We start from the raw sequence: 25,613 nt of genomic DNA on the forward strand, positions 1-25,613 counted from the left end.
ATGAGGCACTGTACCCAGCCCTGAATTTTTAATCAACATGTAAGGGTGTAGCTCAATGATTTTTCACCCACTACACACCTGCGTGACTTGCACCTGGATCAATAAACAGAACAGCACTAATCCCAAGTCCCCTTCTGTTGGTAATAGACGCTCAGTGTTGCAAAGAAAAATTAGCACTGAGACAAACAATCTTTCAGCAACGCAATTTTTACTTCCTGGACTGCAGGAGGAATACCCTCTCCAGCCATCTTGCCACGAGAGTACCTTCCTGTCCCGGTCTAGTCATCGCCCTGCTAAGTGTGGCTGCTACCCTGACTTTACCTGCACCCATTTCTTTGGCTTATTTTCGAGCTTCGCATTCACAGAATGATGTAGTATGTGCTCTTGTGTGTCTAGCTTCTTTCACTCAACACAATATTTGTGAGATTCAACACTGGTGTGTGAGAGCGAATGCCATTCATTCTCATTGCTGGAAAAACTCCATGGGGTGAGTGTACTACAATGTGCTATCCATTCTTTGGACATTTTAGATATTTCCAGCCGATGGGGTGGGGAGAATTATAAATTCTGGAGGATTGCTTGAGGCCGGGGGTTCAAGGCCAGCCTGGGCAACATAGCCAAACCCCATCTCTACAGAAAAAACTTAAAAATTAACCAAGCATGTGATACACACCTCTAGTCCCAACTACCCAGGAGGCTGAGGTGGGAGGATCACTTGAGCCCAGGAGTTGAAGAGCACAGTGAGCCAAAATTGTGCCACTGCACTCTAGCCTGGGCAAAAGAACAAGAACTTATCTTAAAAAAAAAAAGGGAAAAAAGGCCTGGCACAGTGGCTCATGCTTGTAAATCCATCACTTTGGGAGGCCAAGGCAGGCAGATCACTTGAGGTCAGGAATTCGAGACCAGCCTGGGCAATATGGTGAAACTGTCTCAACTAAAAATTCAAAAGTTAGCCGAGTGGCCAGGCATGGTACGCCTGTAATCCCAGCACTTTGGGAAGCTGGCCAAGGTGGGTGGATCACCTGAAGTTGGGAGTTCAAGACCAGCCTGGTCAACATGGTGAAACCCTGTCTCTACTAAAAATATAAAAATTAGCTGGGTATGTTGGCAGGGGCCTGTAATCCCAGCTACTCGGGAGGCTGAGGCAGGAGAATCACTTAAACCCAGGAGGCAGAGGTTGCAGTGAGCCCAGATTGCGCCACTGCACTCCAGCCTGGGTGACGCAGTGAGACTCTGACTCAAAAATAAAAATTCAAAACCCACACCCATCTATTTCTTCACCCTTCTGAGCCTCATGTTTCCTATGTGTAAGACGAAGGGAACTGTCCCTGACCTGCCCACCTCCCAGGGTTGTGTGGGAACCAATTAGATCTGGACCTGTGAGGAAAACTGTACAAACCTTTGAGGGCTGTTCAGTCCTGACACTCTTCTACCCACACCCCCTACATACAATTAGGTGCTTGCTGCAGAGGCAGCGGGGTCTCTGGCCAGAAGCGACATCTGAAGCAATCAGGATCCTGTTCGGTTTTTCCGCATCCGACCTGCCGCCGGGCCAGGGCAAGAGAGCCACGCGCGGCGGATGCACCGGCCCTGAACTCTTTCCCGAGTAGTCCCCAGAGGTAGCTGCTGCCTTTCAGTTTCTGCACTTGTTTATTTTCAAAGGGACGTTGCCAGACCGCGAGGCCACCCTGCCCTTTCATGGTTTGTTTTATGCAGATTTCAGGAAGAGAGAGAAGAGGTAAAGGGACCAGAAACAAAGTCTTCTGTGAGCAAGCAACGGCAACAGGCCCAGCTGTTAGGTTTGAGGGGCATGTGAAGCAGGGGGCTGAACTGCAGAGTTGGGCCAGAGGTCCCCTTGCTGACCCCCCGAACCCCAGGAGCCTTGAGAGTACTGACCGTGTTAACAATAGCTGCAAATATCCCACATAGGGTGCTAGAATAACTGGACATCTGTGTGCCAAACCCAGGAATGTAGACCTTGCACCTTATCACAAAGTTCACTCCAAATGCATCAGAGACCAAAATGTAAAACATAAAACTGAGAATCCTAGGGGAAAACAGGAGAAAATCTTTGTGATTTTGGGGTTAAGCAAAGCTTTTTGCCAAAGACCCTGATAAGAGATTGAAAACACAAGCAGACAGATTGGTAGACAATCTTTGCAAAACATATATCTGATAAAAGACTTGCATCCAGAATATATAAAGGACTCTCTCTTTTTTCTTGATTTGTTGTGTTTTGTTGTGTTGTATTTTGTTTGAGACGGAGTCTCGTTTTGTCACCCAAGCAAGAGTGCAGTGGGGCGATCTTGGCTCACTGAAACCTCTGCCCCCTGGTTCAAGCAGTTCACCCTCCTTAGCCTCCTGAGTAGCTGGGATTATAGGTATGTGCCACCATGCCTGGCTAATTTTTTTTTTTTAAACAGAGTCTCACTCTAACCCAGGCTGGAGTGCAGTGGCGCAATATCTCAGCTCACTGCAACATCTGCCTCCCTAGTTCAAGCAGTTCACCTGCCTCAGCCTCCTGAGTAGCTGGGGTTTCAGGCATGTGCCACCATGCCCGGCTAATTTTTTTTTTAATTGCTTTTTAGGTTTTGGGATACATGTGAAGAACATGCAAGATTGTTGCATAGGTACACACATGGCAGTGTGATTTGCTGCCTTCCTCCCCATCACCTATATCTGGCATTTCTCCCCATGCTATCCCTCCCCAACTCCCCCTGCTGCTGTCCCTCCCTATATCCCCCCGACATACGCCAGTGTGTGATGCTTCCCTCCCTGTGTCCATGTGTTCTCATGGTTCAACATTCGCCTATGGGTGAGAACATGCGGTGTTTGATTTTCTGTTCTTGTGTCAGTTTGCTGAGAATGATGGTTTCCAGGTTCATCCATGTCCCTACAAATGACACAAACTCATTGTTTTTTATGGCTGCATAGTATTCCATGGTGTATATGTGCCACATTTTCCCTGTCCAGTCTATCATCGATGGGCATTTGGGTTGGTTCCAGGTCTTTGCTATTGTAAACAGTGCTGCAATGAACATTCGTGTGCATGGGTCCTTATAGAATGATTTATAGTCCTTTGGATATATACCCAGTAATGGGATTACTGGGTCAAATGGAATTTCTATTTCTAGGTCCTTGAGGAATCGCCACACTGTCTTCCACAATGGTTGAACTAATTTACACTCCCAACAGTGTAAAAGTGTTCCTTTTTCTCTACATCCTCTCCAGCATCTGTTGTCTCCAGATTTTTTAATGATCGCCATTCTAACTAGCATGAGATGGTATCTCAATGTAGTTTTGATTTGCATTTCTCTAATGACCAGTGATGATGAGCATTTCTTCATATGTTTGTTGGCCTCGTATATGTCTTCTTTTGTAAAGTGTCTGTTCATATCCTTCGCCCACTTTTGAACGGGCTTGTTTGCTTTTTTCTTGTAAATTTGTTTTAGTTCTTTGTATTAGCCCTTTGTCAGATCCATAGATTGCAAAAATTTTTTCCCATTCTGTTGGTTGCCGATTCACTCCAATGACTGTTTCTTTTGCTGTGCAGAAGCTGTGGAGTTTGATTAGGTCCCATTTAGATGTTTTGGCTTTTGTTGCCAGTGCTTTTGGTGTTTTGGTCATAAAGTCCTTGCCTATGCCTATGTCCTGAATGGTTTTGCCTAGATTTTCTTCTAAGGTTTTTATGGTCTTATGTTTAAGTCTTTAATCCATCTGGAGTTAATTTTAGTGTAAGGTGTCAGGAAGGGTCTTATGTTTAAGTCTTTAATCCATCTGGAGTTAATTTTAGTGTAAGGTGTCAGGAAGGAGTCCAGTTTCTGCTTTCTGCACATGGCTAGCCAGTTTTCCCAACACCATTTATTAAACAGGGAATCCTTTCCCCATTGCTTGTTTTTGTCAGGTCTGTCAAAGATCGGATGGTTGTAGATGTGTGGTGTTGCCTCTGAGGCCTCTGTTCTGTTCCATTGGTCTATGTCTCTGTTTTGGTACCAGTGCCATGCTGTTTTGATTACTGTAGCCTCATAGTATAGTTTGAAGTCCAGTAGTGTGATGCCTCCAGCTTTGTTCTTTTTGCTCAAAATTGACTTGGCTATATGGGCTCTCTTTTGGTTCCATATGAAGTTTAAGGTGGTTTTTTCCAGTTCTGTGAAGAAGGTCATTGGTAACTTGATGGGGACAGCGTTGAATCTGTAAATTACTTTGGGCAGTATGGCCATTTTCATGATATTGATTCTTCCTAACCATGAGCATGGAATGTTTCTCCATCTGTTTGTGTCCTCCCTTATTTCGTTGAGCAGTGGTTTGTAGTTCTCCTTGAAGAGGTCCTTTACGTCCTTTGTTAGTTGTATTCCTAGGTATTTTATTCTCTTCGTAGCAATTGTGAATGGCAGTTCGTTCTTGATTTGGCTCTCTAAAAATATGGAATGCTTCACGAATTTGTGTGTCATCCTTGCGCAGGGTCCATGCTAATCTTCTCTGTATGGTTCAAATTTTAGTATATGTGCTGCCGAAGCGAGCACAGTTTTTTGTTGTTGTTGTTGTTGTTGTTGTTTTGAGACAGAGTCTCGTTCTGTTGCCAGGCACCAGGCTGGAGTGCAGTGGCACAATCTCCGCTTACTGTGACCTCCGCCTCCCTGGTTCAAGCAGTTCTCCTGCCTCAGCCTCCCAAGCAGCTGGGACTACAGATGCGCACCACCACGCCCAGCTAATTTTTTATAGATTAGTAGAGACGGGGTTTCATATGTTGGCCAGGATGGTCTTGATCTCTTGACCTCGTGATCCACCCGCCTCGGCCTCCCAAAGTGCTGGGATTACAGGCGTGAGCCACCGCACCCGGCCCAGTTTTTTTTTTTTTTTTTTTTTTTTTTTTAACAGACAGAATCTCACTCTGTAACCCAGGCTGGAGTGCAGTGGTGCAATATCTCAGCTCACTGCAACATCTGCCTTCCAGATTCAAGTGATTCTCCTGCCACAGCCTCCCGCATAGCTAGGACTACAGGTGTGTGCCACCTTTACCTAGCTAATTTTTGTATTTTTAGTAGAGATGGAGTTTCATCATGTTGGCTAGGCTAGTCTTGAACTCCTAACCTCATGATCCACCCACCTCCACCTCCCAAAGTGCTGGGATTACAGGCATGAACCACTATACCCGGCCCAATTTTTATATTTTTACCAGAGATGGGGTTTTGCCATGTTGTCCAGGCTGGTCTCTGACCTCAAGCAATCTGCCCATCTTGGCTTCCTAAAGTACCAGGATTACAGGTGTGACCCACCACACCCAGCCTCTTTTCTCTTTTTTTTTCTTTATTTTTTGTTGAGACAGGGCCTTGTTCTGTCAATCAGGCTGGAGTGCAATGGTGCAATCTTGGCTCACTGCAACCTCCGCCTCCTGGGATCAAGCAATTCTGCCTCAGCCTCCAGCATAGCTGGGACTACAGGTGTGTGCTGCCACACCTAGCTAATTTTTGTATTTTTAGTAGAGACGGAGTTTCACCATGTTGGCCAGGCTGGTCTTGAACTCCTGACCTCTTGATCCGCTTGCCTCCACCTCCCAAAATGCTGGGATTACAGGCATGAGCCACTGCGCCTGGCCCATTTTTTATATTTTAACTAGAGATGAGATTTTGCCATGTTGGCCAGGCTGGTCTCTGACCTCAAGCAATCTGCCCATCTTGGCTTCCTAAAGTGCCAGGGTTACAGGAGTGACCCACCATGCCCAGCCTCTTTTCTCTTTTTTAGCTCTCTTTTTTTTGTTGCTGTTATTGAGACAGGGCCTTGCTCTGTCACCCAGGCTGGAGTATCTGTCACACAGTGGTGTGATCATGGCTCACTGCAGCCTCAGCCTCCTGGGCTTAGGTGATCCACCCACCTCAGTCCCCCAGGTAGCTGTGATCATGCCACTGCACTCCAGCCTGGGCAACAGAGCAAGACCCTATCTCTAACCACCAAAAACTAGAAACAACTAAAATGGCCTTCAGCTGACAAATGTATAAACACGTGGTACATTCATAAAATGAAATACTACACAGCAATAAAAAGGAATGGACTACACTCAGCAGTGGGGCAGAATCTCAGATGCTTATGCTAAGTGAGAGAAGCCGGTCTCAAGGCCACTTTTTGAAGGATGCTGTTCCAGAAAAGGCAAAACAATGGGAACAAGAAACAGATCGGTAGTTGCCAGGGACTAGAACAGAGAGAGGGACTGACTACAAAGGGCAAGAGGCAAGAGGGAAATGGGGGTGAGGATTGGCATTGGAACCGGTGTGTGTATGTGTGTGTGTGTGTGTGTGTGTGTGTCTATATGTGTGTGTGTTTGTATATGTGTCTATATGTGTGTGTGTTTGTATATGTGTCTATATGTGTGTGTGTTTGTATATGTGTCTATGTGTGTGTGTCTATATGTGTGTGTGTGTTTGTATATGTGTCTATATGTGTGTGTGTTTGTATATGTGTCTGTGTGTGTGTGTGTGTTTGTTTTTTTAATTAGTTTTTGATATGGAGTCTCACTCTGTTGCCCAGGCTGGGGTATAATGGTGCAATCTTGGCTCACTGCAACCTCCGCCTCCCGGGTTCAAGCCTGCCTCAGCCTCCTGGATTGCAGGCACATGCCACCACGCTGGGCTAATTTTTGTTTGCATTTTTAGTAAAGACAAGGTTTCATCATGTTGATCAGGCTGGTCTTGAACTCCAGACCTCAAGTGATCTGCCTGTCTCGGCCTACCAAAGTGCTAGAATTACAGGTATGAGCCACCACGTCCGGCTGTGTGTATATTTTTTTAACAGATGAGGTCTTATCTGTCATCCGGTCTGGAGTGCAATGGCACGCTCACAGCTCATTGCAGCCTCGAACTTCTGGGTTCAAGAGATCCTCCTGCCTCAGCCCCCTGAGTGGCTGAGTCCACAGGCTCACGCCACCATGTCTGGCTAATTTTTTAAATTATTTTTTTGTACTGACAGGATCTTGCCATCTTGCGCAAACTGGTTTCCAACTCCCGGGCTCCAGCAGTCCTCCCCTCTCAGCCTCCCAAAGTGCTGGGATTACAGGTGTGAGCCATTGGTGCCTGTCCTGTCCTATATCTTTTTTTTCCTTTTGACAGAGTCTCACTCTGTCACCCAGGCTGGACTGCAGTGGTGCAGTCTTGGCTCACTGCAAACTACATGTCCCAGGTTCAAGCAGTTCTGCCTCAGCCTCCCAAGTAGTTGGGATTACAGGCTCATGCCACCACACCCAGCTAGTTTTTGTATTTCACCATGTTGGCCAAACTGGCCTCAAACTCCTGACCTCAAGTGATCCGCCTGCCTTGGCCGCCCAAAGTGCTGGGATTATAGATGTGAGCCACCACGCCCAGCCCTGTACTGTATCTCGATTGTGGTAGTGGTCACTTGACTGTATATGTTTGTCAAAACTCCTGGAACTGTTCATTAAAAACAGAGAACTTTTCCAGGCGCAGTGACCCATATCACCACTTTGGGAGGCCGAGGCAGGTGGATCATTTGAGGTCAGGAGTTCAAGACCAGCCTGGCCAACAGGGCAAAACCCCGTCTCTACTAAATATACAAAAATTAGCTGGATATGGTGGCATATGCCTGTAGTCCAGCTACTGGGGAGGAGGGGGCAGAAGAATCCCTTGAACCCAGGAGGCGGAAGTTGCAGTGAGCCAAGATCATGCCACTGCACTCCAGCCTAGGTGAAGGGTGGGACTCCATCTCAAAATAAATAAATACATAAATGAATAAAGAGGACAGTCAGGCTGTGCATGGTGACTCATGCCTGTAATCCCAGCACTTTAGGAGGCCAAAGCAGGAGGATCCCTTGAGCCCAGGAATTCAAGACCAGCTTGGGCAACATAGAGAGACACTGTCTCTATAAAAAAATTAAATAGCTGGGTGTGGTGGTTCACGCCTGTAATTGTAGCACTTTGGGAGGCCAAGGAGGGTGGATCACCTGAGGTCAGGAGTTCAGGACCAGCCTGGTCAACATGGTGAAACTTGTTTCTACTAAAAATACAAAAATTAGCTGGGCATGGTGGTGCATCTGTAATCCCAGCTATTTGGGAGACTGAGGTGGGAAAATTGCTTGAACCTGGGAGGCGGAGGCTGCAGTGAGCTGAGATTGAGCCTCTGTACTCTAGCTTGGGCAACAGAGCAAGACCCCATCTCAAAAAAAAAAATTAAATAATATAAAAATAAAGAGGACATTGGCTAGGCATGGTGCTCAAGCCTGTAATCCCAGTACTTTAAGAGGCTGAGGCAGGTGGATTACCTGAGGTCAGGAGTTTGAGACCAGCCTGACCAACATGGGGAAACCCCATCTCTACTAAAAACAAAATTAGCCAGGCATGGTGGCACATACCTGTAATCCCAGGGCTGAGGCAGGAGAATCCCTTGACCTGGGAAGGTGAGACGAGATCACTCCATTGTACTCCAGCCTGGGCAATAAGGGCAAAACTCCGTCTCAAAAAAAAAAAAAAAAAAATTAAGAGGAGAGTTGCTCCTGAGCTCGTTGCTTGCTATTATGTGGAAATAAGGACTCAGTGTTGTCAGGTGTTCTGATAGTTCAGAAAAAATATAACTTTCTTTCTTTCTTTTTTTTGAAAAAGAGACCCACTCTGTCACCCAGGCTGAAGTGTAATGGCATGATCTCGGCTCACTGCAACCTCTGCCTCCCAGGTTCAAGCAATTCTCCTGCCTCAGCCTCCCAAGTAGCTGGGACTACAGGTGCATGCCACCACACCTGGCTAATTTTTGTATTTTTAGTAGAGACGGGGTTTCACCATGTTGGCCAGGCTTGTCTCGAACTTCTGACCTCAAATGATCCACCTACCCCGGCCTCCCAATGTGCTGGGATTACAAGCGTGAGCCACCTCACCCGGCCAATCCTAACATTCTTATGTCAAAAAATATGATATGTCACAATTTTTACAACATTAGCAAATCATTCAAAATTTTACTAAACTTTCTAGATGATAGTTTTTACTATGGTAAAAACATGGTCACCCGTTTTGCTCCCAAATCATTCTCAAAGTACAAGAGAACAAGAAACAAAAGGAGAAAATCCATATTTAGTGAAATAAGACATCACCTGTAGCCCCAAACCTACAGAAGCAGATCCCAGTGAAAGCAGGTCGGTCCTCTCCTGGAATTCCAGAAAGTCTCAGGAATTGGAGGCTTCAGTGCTGCCATAGGGAGGGGACATCCAGGTTCTCATCCCCATCTTGTATGGTCTTGGGTGACTAGCTCTCTCCCGCTCCAGGTTTAGCTTTTGGAGAAATTAAATCAAAGAGGCTCCAGAAGTGGGGATGGCATAGAATGGGTGCAGGGAGTGAGTGAGTTGCCAGAGGCTGAGAGCAGAGAGATTTAGTGGCAGTGGGCAGAGCAAACAGCAAAATGACTGCCCTCTTCCCTGACCTTGCTCCAGAAACTGAGCAGCCAGACACACATTCCCAGAAGGCAGTTGGAGGTCCTCCCCTGGGCAATCAGAACCACCCACAGAGAAGACCTCCAGATACTGACATTTAGAAGGCTCCGACCAGAGAGCTGCCTGGCCACCCACTGGCTCACTCGCTGACAGGCCAGGCTCCTGCCGTACACACCGATCCTATCAGTCATCCTCATGGGCTCCTTTCCAGAATTCTGAGGAAAGCTTCCAACATGAAGAGGGAGTTCAAAACAGAGAGAGAGAGAGAGAGAGAGAGAGAGAGAAAGAGAGAGAGAGAGAGAGAGAGAGCGAGAAAGAGAAAGAAATATAAACAATTCAGGGAGCAAAAGGTAACTTCAAATAAACTTAAAATATTCTTCTGGGAGAGATAAGAGACAACATTGCATACATGAACCAAGAGTAGAATGCTGTCGCTATTAAAAAAAAAAGTGCCGGGCGCGGTGGCTCAAGCCTGTAATCCCAGCACTTTGGGAGGCCTTGGCAGGTGGATCACAAGGTCAAGAGATCGAGACCATCTTGGTCAACATGGTGAAACCCCGTCTCTACTAAAAATACAAAAATTAGCTGGGCATGGTGGTGCATGCCTGTAATCCCAGCTACTCGGGAGGCTGAGGCAGGAGAATTGCTTGAACTCAGGAGGCGGAGGTTGCGGTGAGCCGAGATCGCACCATTGCACTCCAGCCTGGGTAACAACAGCGAAACTCTGTCTCAAAAAAAAAAAGTAACACCCAGAAAGTAAGAAAAACCTCTAAGAAATTGTTCTGAAATGGGGTATAATATTTTTTTTGAGGGGAAGTCTCACTCTTTGATCCAGGCTGGAGTGCAGTAGTGCGATCTCAGCTCACTGCAACCTCCGCCTCCCAGCTTCAAGCAATTCTTGTGCCTCTGCCTCCCAAAGTGTTGGGATTACAGGCATTAGCTACGACACATGGATATTTTTATTTATTTATTTTTGAGATGGAGTTTTGCTCTTGTTGCCAAGGTTGGAGTGCAGTGGTACAATCTCGGTTCACTGCAACCTCTGCCTCCTGGGTTCAAGTAATTCTCCTGTTGTCGCCTCCTGAGTAGCTGGGTTATGCCACTATGCCTGGCTAATTTTTGTTTTGTTTTGTTTTGTTTTGTATTTTTAGTGGAGATGGGGTTTCACCATGTTGGTCAAGCTGGTCTTGCACTCCTGACCTCAAGTGATCCACCCAGTTCAGTCTCCCAAAGCGCTGGGATTATAGGCATGAGCCATCGAGCCCAGCCTGAAATGAAGTATAATTTTTAAAATTTTGGTAAAATTTTCTTTTTAGTGGGTCAAAAAGGGAAAAATTAGAAAATGTAATATAAATGGAGGGTTGATTCAACAAGTTCAATATCTAAAAGAAGTTCCAGAAAGCAAATGAAAAAATAAAAGGGAGAAGATAATCAATTAGATAATATAACAAAATAACTCTCAACTGAAGACATGAACTTTCAGGTTAAAAGAGGCTACAGAGGCTCAACCTTTTTAACCTTAAAAGGACCTACACTGGCCAGGCTCAGTGGCTCATGCCTGTAATCCCAGCATTTTGGGAGGCTAAGGCAGGTGGATCACGAGGTCAAGAGATCGAAACCTTTCTGGCCAACATAGTAAAACTCCGTCTTTACTAAAATACAAAAATTAGCTGGGCATGGTGGTGCATGCCTGTAGTCCCAACTACTTGGGAGGCTGGGGCAGAAGAATCGCTTGAACCTGGGAGGCAGAGGTTCCAGTGAACCAATATCACACCACTGCACTCCAGCCTGGCGACAGAGCGAGATTTCCTCTAAAAAAAAAAAAAAAAAAAAGGACCTACAGCAAGCCACATAATTATGAAATTCACAAAATTCAGAACACTAGTGATAAAGAGATTTCAAAGCCCCCAGAGAAAAAGCTCACACAAAAAGGATCTGACATAAAAATGACATCGGACATCTCAAAAGCAACAAGACAATGGAGCAATACCTTTCAAATTCCAAGGACGAATGATTTTTTTTTTTCTGAGACAGAATCTTGCTCTTTCACCAGGCGCCAGACTGGAGTGCAGTGGTGCAATCTCGGCTCACTGCAACCTCCGCCTCCCGGGTTCAAGCAATTCTCCTAAGCCTCTGAAGTAGCTGGGACTACAGGCGTGTGCCACCACGACCAGCCAATTTTTTTTTTTTTTTTTTTTTTGAGACGGAGTTTTGCTCTTGTTAACCAGGCTGGAGTGCAATGGGTGCAATGGCGCAATCTCAGCTCACCGCTACCTTCACCTCCTGGATTCAAGCAATTCTCCTGCTTCAGTCTCCTGAGTAGCTGGGATTACAGGCACGCGCCACCATGCCCAGCTAATTTTTTGTATTTTCAGTAGAGACGGGGTTTCATCATGTTGACCAGGATGGTCTCGATCTCTTGACCTCGTGATCCACCTGCCTCAGCCTCCCAAAGTGCTGGGATTACAGACGTGAGCCACCACGCCCTGCGACAAAGGATTTTTTTTTTTTTTAATCTTTATGTTCCTTTATTGGAGCAAGATTCCTGATCGGTATACAGTGAAGTATTTACTAAACAGAGACCTGTGCGGAAATTACATACTATCCATCTAGACAGGTTGTTACACTTTTGCCTATTGATGGAATAGTTCCATTTATCAAGTTTTATACATCAAAAAGCTTTTGAATTTCACCAGACTGTCCATTAATTCACCTCTGAAAAAGTGGCATTTAATTTCAGCTACTATATTTTACAGCATTAAAAAGCTTATGCATTAGGGTGCTTCTCTGCACAATGGCATTGAGCAGACAGAGCTGAGTCCATTATTCCACCCAGATTCACATAGTCACATTTGAGAACTTTATACCAGAGAGCTGGGACAGTTACCGCCAACCATCACAGACTCCTACTCTGAGAGCCTATCTCCTTGGCCACATTTTATATAGCCAATGAGAGCACCAGGTCTGTTGGATGGTGGTGGCAGGTACTATTATTTTATATCCAGGTAAATGGCCAATTTTAAAAACTGCCACTTTTAAAAATCAAGGGCACAATATACTCAAAGTATTGAGCAATCTGGTATCCCAAATGATGTGAGTACTTTCAGAAACCAATGGCAAATTGTACCCACTTTCCCAGCTATGGCGGTTTCAATACATTGATTCAGATCCTGTTACTCAATCCACATAGCCCTGAGGTCATCCTGCAAAGTGCGTATCAAAAAATACGAAGTTAGGGTGACAAAGTTTGACAGTGATGTTGTACAAGTCAAACTTGGAAGGTCATAGTGAGCAGACCTGTGCTGAGTGAAGAGCATCAAATCCTTTGTGTACACATTTAGTTTTATTGTAACAAAGCAACTTGTACACTTTTAACTTTTAAAACTGAGCATCATCTTTCCTTTCCAGTGAAACAAAAAGAAAATTTAAAAATAAACAGGAACAAAATTACAATAGAGAATGTCAATTCCAAATAAGATCCTACAGGTTCTGCTGATTCTCCCATTGAGTGGCAGGGCTCAAGTCATCATTAGGAGAGAATTTATTTTAAAAGTGTCATCTTAAACTGCAAGGATGTCTGTCAAATGTCACAATTAAACATGCCAAAGGAGAAGCCATGTTGTCAAAATGCCCACTTACCCCACCCAGACATCTCAAACCCACCCTTTGCTGACCTTCTATAACCCCATTTTAAGTTTTTTTTCTTTTTTTTAAACAAGAGAAAGTAGACAGATACATGTTGGTAAATGCTAACTGTCCATATTCACATAGAGACACAGTGTACTCTCTGAGCCCAATATACAGAGAAAGGAGGAAAAAAGCTAGAATTCTATGCACTTCTACACAGGGGCCTAGCACCCTCCAGCTTCCAGCAGAGCGAAGGGAGCAGGTTTTTCTTTTTTCCCACAGAGCTCAGTGGTATTGATTCCATACAGTTTTTGTTGAGACAGGAAGGGATTAAAAATGAATTTCAAACAGAAAGGGGTAGAGACTCTTTTCCCATTGTATCCTGCTCAAGATATTTCCCCCCAAAATAAGTTGAGAACCATGGTGTAGAGAAAAGAGACCTCAAAAACAGGGTGACTGAGCACGAGAGGGAAGGAAAAAAAAAAAGACTGCAACTTGCTCCCAGGGACTGGAGAAAATTTTAAAAAAGGAAGGTTGGAATCCATCAGTGTTCTATTAGTCATCTTCTCCTTCATCCTCCTCTCCTTCCTCCCCATCATCTTCATCTTCTTCACTTTCATCCTCATCCCCTTCTTCATCAATATCTTCTAATCCTTCCTCCTCTTCATCATCATGATCTTCTTCTCCTTCTCCTTCTTCATCATCCATATCAGGAACCAAGTAGTATTGTAATGGGTTTGGCCAAATATCATCTTTGATGACCTCTCCTAACTCATCAGCACCTGCATCAGAATGGTCAGTAAACCAGGTAAAGAAGCTCTCTGGGCCGGGCGCGGTGGCTCAAGCCTGTAATCCCAGCACTTTGGGAGGCCGAGGCGGGTGGATCACGAGGTCAACAGATCGAGACCATCTTGGTCAACATGGTGAAACCCCGTCTCTACTAAAATTACAAAAAAATTAGCTGGGCACGGTGGTGCGTGCCTGTAATCCCAGCTGCTTGGGAGGCTGAGGCAGGAGAATTGCCTGAACCCAGGAGGCAGAGATTGCGGTGAGCCGAGATCGCGCCATTGCACTCCAGCCTGGGTAACAAGAGCGAAACTCCGTCTCAAAAAAAAAAAAAAAAAAAGAAGCTCTCTGGTTCCTCATGCTGCCTCTTCCTGCTGGCTTTATTCTGTGTTTGACTTGAACGTTTCGTCAAATCCTTTCCAGATTTCCATTTGATTTCAGTGGACTTTGAAGATGGATCACCACTCTCATTCAGATGAAATTCTTTGGAGAGAACTTTATTTTCAAAGTAAGGATTTTCATCAAAATAAAAATCTATTCTGTAACCTGATTTAATATCTTCAAATTCTGTCACTTCAACTCTGGTCAAATAATGCAGTGCCTCTTCGTCCTCCTCCCCAAGCAGTGCAGACACTTGTGGATGGCTGACAAATGTTGTTACCCAAAAATTTGGGATTTTGGCGATCAATTCTGACCTCTTCTGAAAAAATGGTTGGCGGAGTTTGTTATATTTCTGTTCTACTTTCAAAATCTCCTCACTGGCTTGTTCATTAAATCCGTCTATTTCATTTTGTACTTCATCAATGTGTTCAATTGCTTCTTGCTGTTCTTTTTCTCCCTTCTTCGGCAAGCCTGCAGAGGCCGATGTCTCATCCAGTCCCTGAGCAGGAGGTGGTCTTGGTTTCTTCTTTTGAGGCGGGGGTGGAGACTAGCATTTGGGGGCCATGCTGCTGGGGAAGTCCGAGAACCGGAGCACAAGTCTTCTTGCTCGTCCGGAAGCAGGCAGAACACTCGACAAAGGATTTTTAATTTGCATTCCTTTTCCTAGCCAAACTATCAAATACATGTCCAAGTAGAATGAAAGCACTTTTAGAGATGCAAGGTTTCAAAAGTTCTTTCTATGTCCTTGCTGAAAAGGCTTCTGGAGGATACGCTTCTGCAAAACGAGGAAGTAACCAAGGAAGACAAAGACAAAGGATCTAGAAAATAGTAGATTTTACACAAAATCCCAGGGAGGGAAGTTGAGACTTCCTCCTTGTTCTTACAGACATTGATTGTGAGTTTGGAGCACCTTTCATGACTGGACCGCCCACGCAGTGATCCTTTGCTTTTTGCATTTTTTTGGTTGTTTTCTTTATTTTATTTTTTCCATTCACCTAATACACTTATTTGCTTTTTGCATTTTTAACTGCAATTTCCCCCAAGAGTCTTCCCTGATACAGTCTCTGAGGAACGGATGGTGCGACTGAACAGGCATGTTTCTTCATTGAGTCTGGTCCCTGGGTTTCCACTTTACAACCTCAGCCTTGAGGCTCATCTCCTTCCAGGGAACCGATTTTTTTTTTTAATCAGCCCTGCAGAAACAGGGCCTCAAAAAATTGGATTAAGCCGGGCACAGTGGCTCATGCCTGTAATCCCAGCACTTTGGGAGGCCGAGGAGGGTGGATCACGAGGTCAAGAGATCGAGACATCCTGGTCAACATGGTGAAACCCTGTCTCTACTAAAAATACAAAAAATTAGCTGGGCATTAGCACGCCTGTGATCCCAGCTACTCAGGAGGCTGAGGCAGGAGAATTGCCTGAATCCAGGAGGCGGAGGTTGCAGTGAGCCGAGATCGCGCCATTGCACTCCAGCCTGGGTAACAAGATCGAAACTCCGTCTCAATTAAAAAAAAAAAAAAAATTGGATTAAGACTCAGAATTGTTCCTCTACACAGAAATCTTTAGTAAAAGGCGAAAGATTTATACGATTTGAAGAGAAATCAGAGTCAGAGAACTGATTTTAACCTTTTTTTTTTTTTTAAAAAAAAAAAAAAAGCAGAGTCTCACGCTGTCACCCAGGGCTGGAATGCGTGGTACAATCTTGGCTCACTGCAGCCACTGCCTCCCAGGTTCAAGCAATTCTGCCTCAGCCTCCTGAGTAGCAGGGACTACAGGTGCATGCCACCACACCTGGCTAATTTTTTAAAATTTAAAATATTTTATCCTATGACTGTATTTCTAGTTAATTTTTTTAAATTTTTAGTAGAGATGGGATTTCACTGTGTTGCCCAGGCTGGTTTCGAACTACTGAGCTCAGCCAATCCCCTCACCTCGGTCTCCCAAAGTGCTGGGATTTTAGGTGTGAGCCACCGACCACACTCAGCCAATTTTAACTTAAATTAAAAATGTGTATATACATAATACATGTTTATTTTGGAAATTAGAAAATACAGGCTGAGTGTGGTGGCTCATGCCTGTAATCCCAGCTACTCAGGAGGCTGAGGCAGGAGAATTGCCTGAACCCAGGAGGCGGAGGTCGCGGTGAGCCGAGATCGCTCCATTGCACTCCAGCCTGAGTAACAGGAGCGAAACTCCGTCTCAAAAAAAAAAAAAAAAGCTGGGGTCTGCAGGCCGCTGGGCTCGGGGGCGCTGCCACTCAACAGCTGCGCCGCGCAGCGGACGTGCACGGGCAGCAAGTTCCCAGCTCTCTGGATGCCAGGTCTTAGAAAAATCCTGTCCGGGGGTGGGGAGTTGGGGAGAGATAGCATGGGGAGAAATGCCAGATATAGGTGATGGGGAGGAAGGCAGCAAATCACACTGCCATGTGTGTACCTATGCAACAATCTTGCATGTTCTTCACATGTACCCCCAAACCTAAAATGCAATAAAAAATAAAATAATAAAATAAAATAAAAACCTGTCGGTATTCAGCCACCCAGTCTTCCCATCAATACGATGAGAATAATGGGGACAACAGCCACCACGCCCGGCAAAGTCAGACGTGAGCTGCGAGGACTCGGTACCGCCCGGCCGGGAAAGCAGGGCCTGGAGGCAGAGGAGCCCCTCCCGCACCCACCACGTGGAGCCAGCCCGGCCCGCTGCGAGGCCGCAGGGCTACTCCCGGGGCGCGGGGCGGGGAGGGGGAGGGACCAGCCCGGTCCCACTCCGCCGACGCCTCTCCCAGGCCGCGACACCGGCGAGCTGCTCCGCCCGGCCACCGAGTCCCTCGGCACCCGCGGCCGCCGGGAGTGGAGAAGGCGGCCAGGGGCAGGGCCGGGAGGCGTGGCCTCCGCTTCCCTTTTTTTTTTTTTCGGTCTGCCTAGCTAAGGAAAGGTTCCCCTGCGCCTTTAAGAGGCCGATGCGGGTAGCCGATTGGCCCAGACGCCCCGGTGACGTCACGTCGAGGCCGGCGCCCTCCCCCTCCCGCCGCGCCGCGCGCTCGCGGACAGTCGGCGCGCGGGCCGGGCCGGGCCGGCGCCCCTCAGCTACAAGCTGCTACAGCGTCTCCCTGGGCTCCGGGGGATGCCGGGCCCTTCTCATGGCCGCCGACGTCTTCATGTGCTCCCCACGCCGGCCCCGCAACCGGGGCCGCCCGGTGCTGCTCAAGCCCCAGGTGCCCGAGGACGACGACGATTCGGACACGGATGAGCCGTCCCCGCCGCCCGTCTCCGGTGCGGCCACGCCAGCTCGGGCCCACGCGAGCACCGCGCTGCCGCCGCCCCGGGCCGGGCCGGGCCGCAACGAGCCTCCGCGCCGCCAGCAAATCATCCACAGCGGCCACTTCATGGTGTCGTCGCCGCACCGGGAGCACCCGCCCAAGAAGGGCTACGATTTCGACACGGTCAACAAGCAGACATGCCAGACCTACAGCTTCGGCAAGACCAGCTCCTGCCACCTGTCCATCGACGCCTCGCTCACCAAGCTGTTCGAGTGCATGACTTTGGCCTACAGGTAGGGACCCCAGCGACCGCCGGAGGCCCCTCTTTGACAAAACAAGCGTGGAGGGAAGGGCCACCTGGCAACCCCGTGGCTTCATGCATTTCCTTTGGGTCTTACCCCTTCGGGAGGGTGTATGAATCTGGGGTTCCCCGCATTGCCAGAGGGGCCAGTGTCCTGGCCGCTTCCCCTGCCAGCAGTTCCGGGGTCCTTTCGGCTTCACGTTCCCCATCCAGGCCCTCCCCTCCAGTATCCTGGGGCCACCGATCTTGGACGAGAGATATAAACACTGGCTGGATCTTGGGTTACCCGACTCTATCGACTCCTTCCCCCAAACGCTTTGTGAGTTTCCCGCATATCCAGCAGTGGTTTCCCGCATATCCACCTGTTCGGGGTGTCTGGAGGCTGGCTCTGCTGTTGAATGGTTGTGTAACACCTCGGAGCCTGTTTCCTCCTTTATCAAAGGGGAATGACTGTAGTGTCTGCCTCCCAGGGGCTGTTTTGGGGATGGAGTGAGTTGGGTAAATTGCTTATTCCAGTGCTTGGCTAGTTAGGTGTCCCTGCACCTGGAGGCCGGCCCCCTTACAACCCGCTCATCGGGAGGCCCTCCCCCATCTCGGGAGGGTTTTGGGTGCCTCCTAAGAAGACTTTTGGTGCCACAGCTGTTGGAGGTGCAGTCTGTCCTCCTGGCAAGTCGGAGGGTTTTCTGGCCGGTCCTGAAACATTATATGAGGGAGATGTCAGTGTTGAGGGCAGACATCCCAGACACCATCCTGACCTGTGTGGATTCGGCTCTGGGCAGAGATCCCTCTTTTCCATGTCAGGGAAAATGCCTGGCGCTCAAAGATTAAAGCACTCTTCCACTCTCTCTCCCTTCTCCAGTATCAATATTAGGTATTTGCTGCAGGTAACTTTTCTGCCTGTGCAAAAGAAATTCTTTGGACGGGCGGCAGTGGCCTTGAGCAGCTCGGCCCTACATAAAACTCATGATGGGATCTCTGCTGAGTTGAGCGTGTTGCATTAGTAACTGGACTGGCTGGGGGACTGTCTTAGATCTGCTCTGCAGGCTTCTCTGGAGAAGTTTCCTAGGAGACTCCAGAAACAGTGTAATAAAAGAGCAGGAATATCCTGCGCCCCACCCCAGGCTTAAACCTGGATATGTTTGTGAGCTGCATGCATATCCAGGTTTAAACATTATGCATTTAACTAAAGTTAAAATATTAGATACTTAGCTCTGAATGCCCCCACCCCCACACCCCACTGCCGCCATCCCAGGAATAAATGATTAGTCAACTTGTTCTTTGTTATGTTCCTGAAACACCCCTATTTCCTCTCTTGAAGGTTTCCCTGATGATCTGTTCCTGTAGCTCTTCCTCCCATCCCCCGTACCGGGCACATTGGTCAGTCTCTGCTGATTCTCTGGTCTTGCCAGTTTGAGCTGGCACTGAGCCTGTAAAGATGTTCTCCTTTTTAAAAAACAAATGGTGTTGACTCTGCAGCTCTGTGCACCCTCCAGTCTCAGATTTTGAGCACTTCCATTGGAATCAAACCCAACTGGATCACAGGATATGCTGTGCCTCGAGAAAGCCTTTTCAAACAAAGCTCGAGGTGAAAGACTGGAATGTGTCTTATTAAGAAAACTTAATCCTCTTCTTTATTTAATATAATGTCCACATATACAGGGAGAGAACGGATGATTGAGTCACTGGAGGCACGGGCTGAAGTCTCACCTAAGTAAGCTCTGCTAAATGAAAACGAAATCAGTCTCCCCTTTGCACTGTTTGGATAACCTAAAGGCTTATCAAACAACACCAAAGAATTTTAGTAATGGCATTTTTTTTTCATTTATATCAAAAATATTTTGACAGCCAGCCATTGCTCAGTTAACTTTCTTGATTGCAAAATGCACCATCAGTTTGGTTCAAGCTTACCTTGCACTCTTTGCTCTCTCCTTTTGCTGCTTTTCCCTGCGCCTAAGGTCGTCCCCGCTAAGGTCTATGCTGCAGGCCCTTGGATGGGATCTGTCCAGTCCTTCCTCATGAAGATGCCCTTTGTGCGAGGCTGGTTTGTCCAGTCCTGAGTTTAGTTGACAGTGTGGAACTTTGGTATGGATGACAGACAAATGACTGAAAACCAGTTGTCTGGGCTGTAGCCTCTGGCACAGAAATAAGCTAGGAGAAGGTAAATTTCTGACCCCTGCTCTCCTAGTGAGGACCACTACCTGGCTTTCAGGGAAGGAAGGTCAAGATTGAGGCAATGCCAGGTGCGGTGGCTCACGCTTTAATCACTTTGGGAGGCCGAGGTAGAGGATTGCTTGAACCCAGGAGTTCAAGATCAGCTTGGGCAATGCAGCAGGACCCCATCTCCAAAAAAGAAAAAGAAAGAAAAAAAGGATTGGGCAGCGCAGAAAGAAGACTTAACCTCAGCGCTGGTCTGGCTTCCATCCCTGTGGGGTTGGTGCCTTCTCTGCCAGCTGTCTGGGTCCTCCCCTCCTGCCTGGGCTGAGGAAGGCCAGCTGGGTCTCCTCTTCTGTGACTGTTTCTGGCCTAGGTTCTTTCTAACTTCAACTTCCTGTCTGTCCCCCGTCGTCTTCCCTCTAGCTGCCTAACTCTCAGTGGTACACTCTGCTTTTTTGTTGTTGTTATTTGATTTCCTGTTAGCTACTGCCTCCCAGCAGTTTCCAGATGAGGTTCAGCAGCTCTTTGGGGAGGAACTAAGTGCAGGGGAAGTTGTGGTTATTTTTTACCAAGTCCTGAGAAGTAGCCTAGGGAATCGACTGTGATCCGTTCCTCAAATGGCAGCAGCTTTACCTCCTGAAGGGTCTTTGCCCAGGGCTGACTTTGGGTGGGGTACAGGGTGTTTGAGGACCTGGGTGTGAGTGCGCCCAGGGCATGCTGGGTAGGGAACAGTGCAGATGGGATTCCATGTTCTTCTCACTCTGTTTTGCTGAGAAGCCCTGTGGCAAAGGGTCTTGATTTGGTCCAGAAAACAAGTGCTCAATTATTGAGACATTTTGGAGAGAAGGGGTTGCCTTTGCCCAAGGCAAACCAGGTGTAAATGCTGGTGGTGGTGGGGTTAGTTAGCATACCTTGTCTAAACTCTAAGAACTCTATTCCATGGGGAAGATAAAACTTCCCTGCAAGGTGGAAGTGAGGATCAGCAGAGATAACCTCTGGGAATGCGGCTGGTGCTGGCAAATAACAGACTAGAGGAGGGTTAACTGGCTCCGAGCAGCAGGCGGGTGATGGCGGAATTTTAGTTCTGCATCTGCATTCATCTGACATTTATGAGGAGCCTGTGTCTTATCTATGAAATGAAGGAAATAGTGTATCTGACTGGGGTCTTAGCTGGGCTTTCGCATGCCTGCTTGACAAATACTAAATAGAAGCATTCTTGATTTGACTGGGTGCTTTCTGAGGCTCTACAATGGAGCTATGTACTGCAGAACCATAGCTCATGGTTCTTGCCCTCTTAACACTATAAGGAATGTCACACATGTACATCACCCACACATAATTTTTTTTAATTAATTAATTAATTTATTTTTTACTAAGATGAGGTTTCACCATGTTGGCCAGGCTGGTCTCGAACTCCTGACCTTTAGTGGTCCGCCCACCGCAACCTCCCAAAGTGCTGGGATTACAGGTGTGAGCACCACGCCCTGCCCAGAATTTTCTTTTCTTTCTTTAAGACGGAGTTTCACCATGTTGGTCAGGCTGGTCTTGAACTCCAGACCTCAGGTGATCCACCCCCCTCGGCCTCCCAGAATGCTTGGATTACTGGCGTGAGCCACCATGCCCGGCCCCAGAATTTTCTCTTTTTTTTGAGATAGGGTCTCACTGTTGCCCAGGCTAGAGGATAGTGATGTGATCATAGCTCACTGTAGCCTTGACCTCCTAGGCTCAAGCAATCCTCTTGTCTCAGCCTATTGAGTAGCTGGGACTGCAGGCACACACTATCATGCCTGGCTAATTTTTTATTTTTTGTAGAGATAGGGTGTTGCAGTGCCTCCCAGGCTGGTCTTGAACTGGACTCAAGCAGTCCTTCCATCTCAGCCTTCCAAAGTGATGGGATTATAGGAGTGAGCCATGGTGCCCAGCCCTGCCCACAGATTCTGAACACATCTAGTGTGTAGCTTTTTGTGGTTGGTTTTGGTTCCTTTTATTTGCCTTTTTAGAAACTCCTTATCTCAGGGAGCCTTGGTATGAATATTTCAGAGTGGGGGGGAAGAGATGGTCTTTTTCTGTATTTAGAGATAATCAGTTTCTGGAAAATGGGTTTTTGTTTAAAAAGTGGATGTTTGAGGAGACTTACATTAGGGCTTGTAAGATAACCTTGGGTTTTAAGTTTCTAAGATGTAGCCCAGGCCGGGTGTGGTGGCTCATGCCTGTAATCCAAGCACTTTGGAGGCCAAGGTGAGTGGATCACCCGAGGTTAGGAGTTTAAGACCAGCCTGACCAACATGGTGAAACCCTGTCTTAAAAAAAAAAAAAGGCTGGGTGCGGTGGCTCATGCCTGTAATCCTAGCACTTTGGGAGGCCGAAGTGGGTGGATCACCTGAGGTCAGGAGTTCAAGACCAGCCTGGCCAACATGGTAAAACCCCATCTTTTTTTTTTTTTTTTGAGACGGAGTTTCACTCTCGTTTACCCAGGCTGGAGTGTAGTGGCATGATCTTGGCTCACTGCAACCTCCGCCTCCTGGGTTCAGGCAATTCTCCTGCCTCAGCCTCCTGAGTAGCTGGGATTACAGGCACGCGCCACTATGCCCAGCTAATTTTTTTTTGTATTTTTAGTAGAGACGGGGTTTCACCATGTTGACCAGAATGGTCTCGATCTCTTGACCTCATGATCCACCTGCCTCGGCCTCCCAAAGTGCTGGGATTACAGGCTTGAGCCACCGCACCCGGCCCAACTCCATCTTAAAAAAAAAAAAAGATGTAGCCTCCTGCATGAATGCTTTGTATAGTAACTCTTCATTCTTGATCAAGATGGGAATCTGTGCCAGACTTAAGGAATAGTAAGGACCAAAGGTTAGAGCACTGTGTCTTCCAAATCTTGAATTTCCAGTAGAGGAACCTTCTAATGCTAGACACAGTTAACCAGTTGTAAATGGAAACCTTTCACCCAAATAACTAAATTGGTTTTTCTCTTTTGCAGTCATAACGAAGATAAGCAGTGTTTCTTCTCTTGCATTCTTCAGTCTTTAACCATTGGATAGTGTGCCATTGTGGGGTGTGCACTGAGGCAGGAGCTGGGGTGCAGAGATGAAAAACAGTCTCTCTCCTCACAGGCTAGGTGTAGTGACTTAGAGTTGTAGAACAGTTAGTAAGGGCTGTGAGAACTGTGACCAGGTTTTGTGGCAGTACCGGGGAAGGATGTCTCAGCCAGACTGAGAGAGTGCATGTGTGTGTGTGCGTGCACGTGTTGACATGACAGGAGCCGTGCTGATGGTTTTCCTGACATCAGAGTTTAATGCGTATCTCCCCTTTTGCTGTTAACTCTCAAAGATTATGGATGATATTACCCAACAGGAAGCCCCAGTGCTCCCCGCTTTAGCGGTGTGGGACCAAACTTCCATTGTATATAGAGGCTGGCTGGTTCATTGCCCACATGCTGGAAGGGGGAGTAAGGGTTGTTAGACTTGGGGAAACAGAATCTGGGCAATGAGGTTGGAGGAGAGGACGGAGAGGGAAGTTGTTTTCTGGGTGGGAGAAGAAAAGAGAATTCACAGTGATTGAGCATTTATTATGTTCCACATTCTCTTTCCATTTTGAGATGGAATTTTGCTCTTGTTGCCCAGGCTGGAGTACAGTGGCACGGTCTTGGCTCACTGCAACCTCCGCCTCTCGGGTTCAAGCGATTCTCTTGCCTCAACCTCCAGAGTCGCTGGGATTACAGGCATACGCCACCATGCCCAGCTAAGTTTTTTTCTTTTTAGTAGAGACAGGGTTTTGCCTCAAGTGATCCACTGGCCTCGGCCTCCCAAAATGCTGGGGTTACAGGCTGTCAGCAACTGTGCCTGGCCTCTTTGCATGATCTGAAGTGACTCACCCAACAACCCTCTCAGATAGGTGGTGGTGGAGTCCTCATTTAAATAAACAAGTAAGTTAAAAACCAAGCTCAGAAGTTAATTAGCTGTGTTTCGAGAGATTAGGCAACTTGTCCGTGGAAAAGCGTCTCTAGCAAAAAAGTGACCTGCCTTATCTGCCCACAAAAGCCCAGCTGCTGTTAGGGGGGAGTGCAAATGCCAGTTCCTCTCCAGATGGGGAAGGCGGATGGCTCGGGCTACTCCACATCCCTCTGTGCTGCCCTCCCTGCCGTCGAAACCCTGTGCTTCCCAGAGTGCATGAGCATCACATGCCCCTGGAAGCCGCCCTGATGTCATTCGGCCTATGTCATGGTGTGATCTTGGCTTACCAGAATCCCTGCTATCTTCACCTTTGACTTCCCCACTGAGCCCAGCAGTGTTGGCGCAGCCTAGATGATTCAGAATTATATGATGGATTGAAAGGGACACTCAGGGACCTGGAAGCCAACTTTATAACCTCAGCAAAATCTTTTTTTTGAGACAGAGTCTCACTCTGTTGCCCAGGCTGGAGTGCAATGGTGCAGTCTCAGCTCACTGCAACCTCTACCGTCTGAGTTCAAGTGATTCTCCTGCCTCAGTCTCTTGAGTAGCTGGGATTACAGGTACACCACCATACCCAGCTCATTTTTGTATTTTTAGTAGAGATGGGGTTTCACCATGTTGGTCAAGCCGTTTTTTGTTTTTCTTTTCCTGCTTGCAGGCTAACAAGTTAAGCGGATCCTGTTTATCTTCAGCTCTGTAGACACAAACACAAGCTTTGTGGAACGTGCTTTAGGGGACATTGGCATGGAGTGGGACAACAGAAGTGCTTTTGCTGGGTGGTGTTTGTATCGTGGCCTGCTTGGGCTGGTGTGGTGGCCAGATTAATGGCCCCCCGAAGATGTGCACATCCTCATCTACAGAACCTGTGACTGCGTGAGGTTATATGGCAAAGGTGAATTAGGGTTACAGATGGAATTAAGGTTGCTGGTCTACTGACCTTAAAATAGGGAGATTATCTGGATCATCCGAGTGAGCCTGGTGTTATCACAAGGGTCCTTAAAATTAAAAGGGAATCAGAGAGAACCAGAGAGCGAGCAGTGGAGGAAGGACGTTGGCTGCTGTTGCTGGCTTTGAAGATGGAGGAAAGGCTATAGGATTAGAATATGGGCCCCTCAGAGCCTGAAAAGGCAAGGGGACGAGGCCTCCCCCAGAGCTTCTGGGAAGAACGCAGCCCTGCTGAACCTTGGTTTTAGCCCTGTGAGTCCCAAACCAGACTTCTGACCTCCGGAACTGTAAAATCATAAAGTCTGTTGTTCTGAGCCACTAAGTTTGTGGTAATTTGTTACGGCGACAACTCATCTTCACTCTTCTTCTACCACAGGAGAGCGCAGGAGCCTACCTCTGGTGTAAGATTGAGCTGTGCCGTGTGTCCTCGGCACCAGCTGGGGCATCTACTGATAGGAGGGCCCTGCTTATAAAAGGAAGGGTTTGTGAGGTGGATCCTTGTTCCCTGGTATAGTTTCTATAATAGGTTATTATAGAAAGTTAATTTTCCTTTTTTAAAAGGATTTGTGTAATGGCCAGTGGGAGCCTGAACTCTCATTCCCTAGAATTGAATTACTTCTTGGGTATAAACTGTGCAGTCCAGATACCCAATGTCTTAGATGATTGCTTTCTGTATTTTGTTGGAGTTCTCTTGTCTGTGATTAGAATTCAGGCTACAGGGCTGAATTCCAATGTGTTTTAGGCAGACCTCTCTGTCTGCATGGATCAGGGGCCCTCGTGCTAGCC

At 47.2% G+C, this 25,613-nt stretch overlaps 1 protein-coding gene, 2 non-coding genes and 1 pseudogene across 11 annotated transcripts in view; 1 reads left to right on the forward strand and 3 right to left on the reverse strand.

The window, feature by feature from the left end:
• Positions 1-4,416: 4,416 nt before the first annotated feature.
• On the reverse strand, positions 4,417-4,523 carry LOC118144564 (U6 spliceosomal RNA). The gene has a single exon (XR_004729332.1). It is a non-coding gene; the product is annotated as a U6 spliceosomal RNA (small nuclear RNA).
• An 8,999-nt stretch (positions 4,524-13,522) lies between these two features.
• On the reverse strand, positions 13,523-14,847 carry LOC108590107 (protein SET-like; annotated as a pseudogene).
• An 862-nt stretch (positions 14,848-15,709) lies between these two features.
• LOC118144549 (U5 spliceosomal RNA) lies at positions 15,710-15,825 on the reverse strand. The gene has a single exon (XR_004729318.2). It is a non-coding gene; the product is annotated as a U5 spliceosomal RNA (small nuclear RNA).
• A 1,438-nt stretch (positions 15,826-17,263) lies between these two features.
• Positions 17,264-25,613, forward strand: part of MLXIP (MLX interacting protein) — a 65,768-nt gene continuing 57,418 nt past the window's right edge. For all 9 annotated transcript variants that reach the window (XR_004729152.3, XR_013522177.1, XR_004729151.3 and 6 more), the window contains exon 1: positions 17,264-17,767. Coding sequence is in view for 4 of the 9 variants with exons in the window: in XM_035257901.3 (XP_035113792.2) it covers positions 17,355-17,767 (413 nt within the window). In the remaining 5 variants the exon portion in view is untranslated. The remainder of the gene's footprint in view (positions 17,768-25,613) is intronic.

Source organism: Callithrix jacchus, chromosome 9, assembly GCF_049354715.1.
Source record: "Callithrix jacchus isolate 240 chromosome 9, calJac240_pri, whole genome shotgun sequence".
In the NCBI taxonomy this organism is placed as follows: domain Eukaryota; kingdom Metazoa; phylum Chordata; class Mammalia; order Primates; family Cebidae; genus Callithrix; species Callithrix jacchus.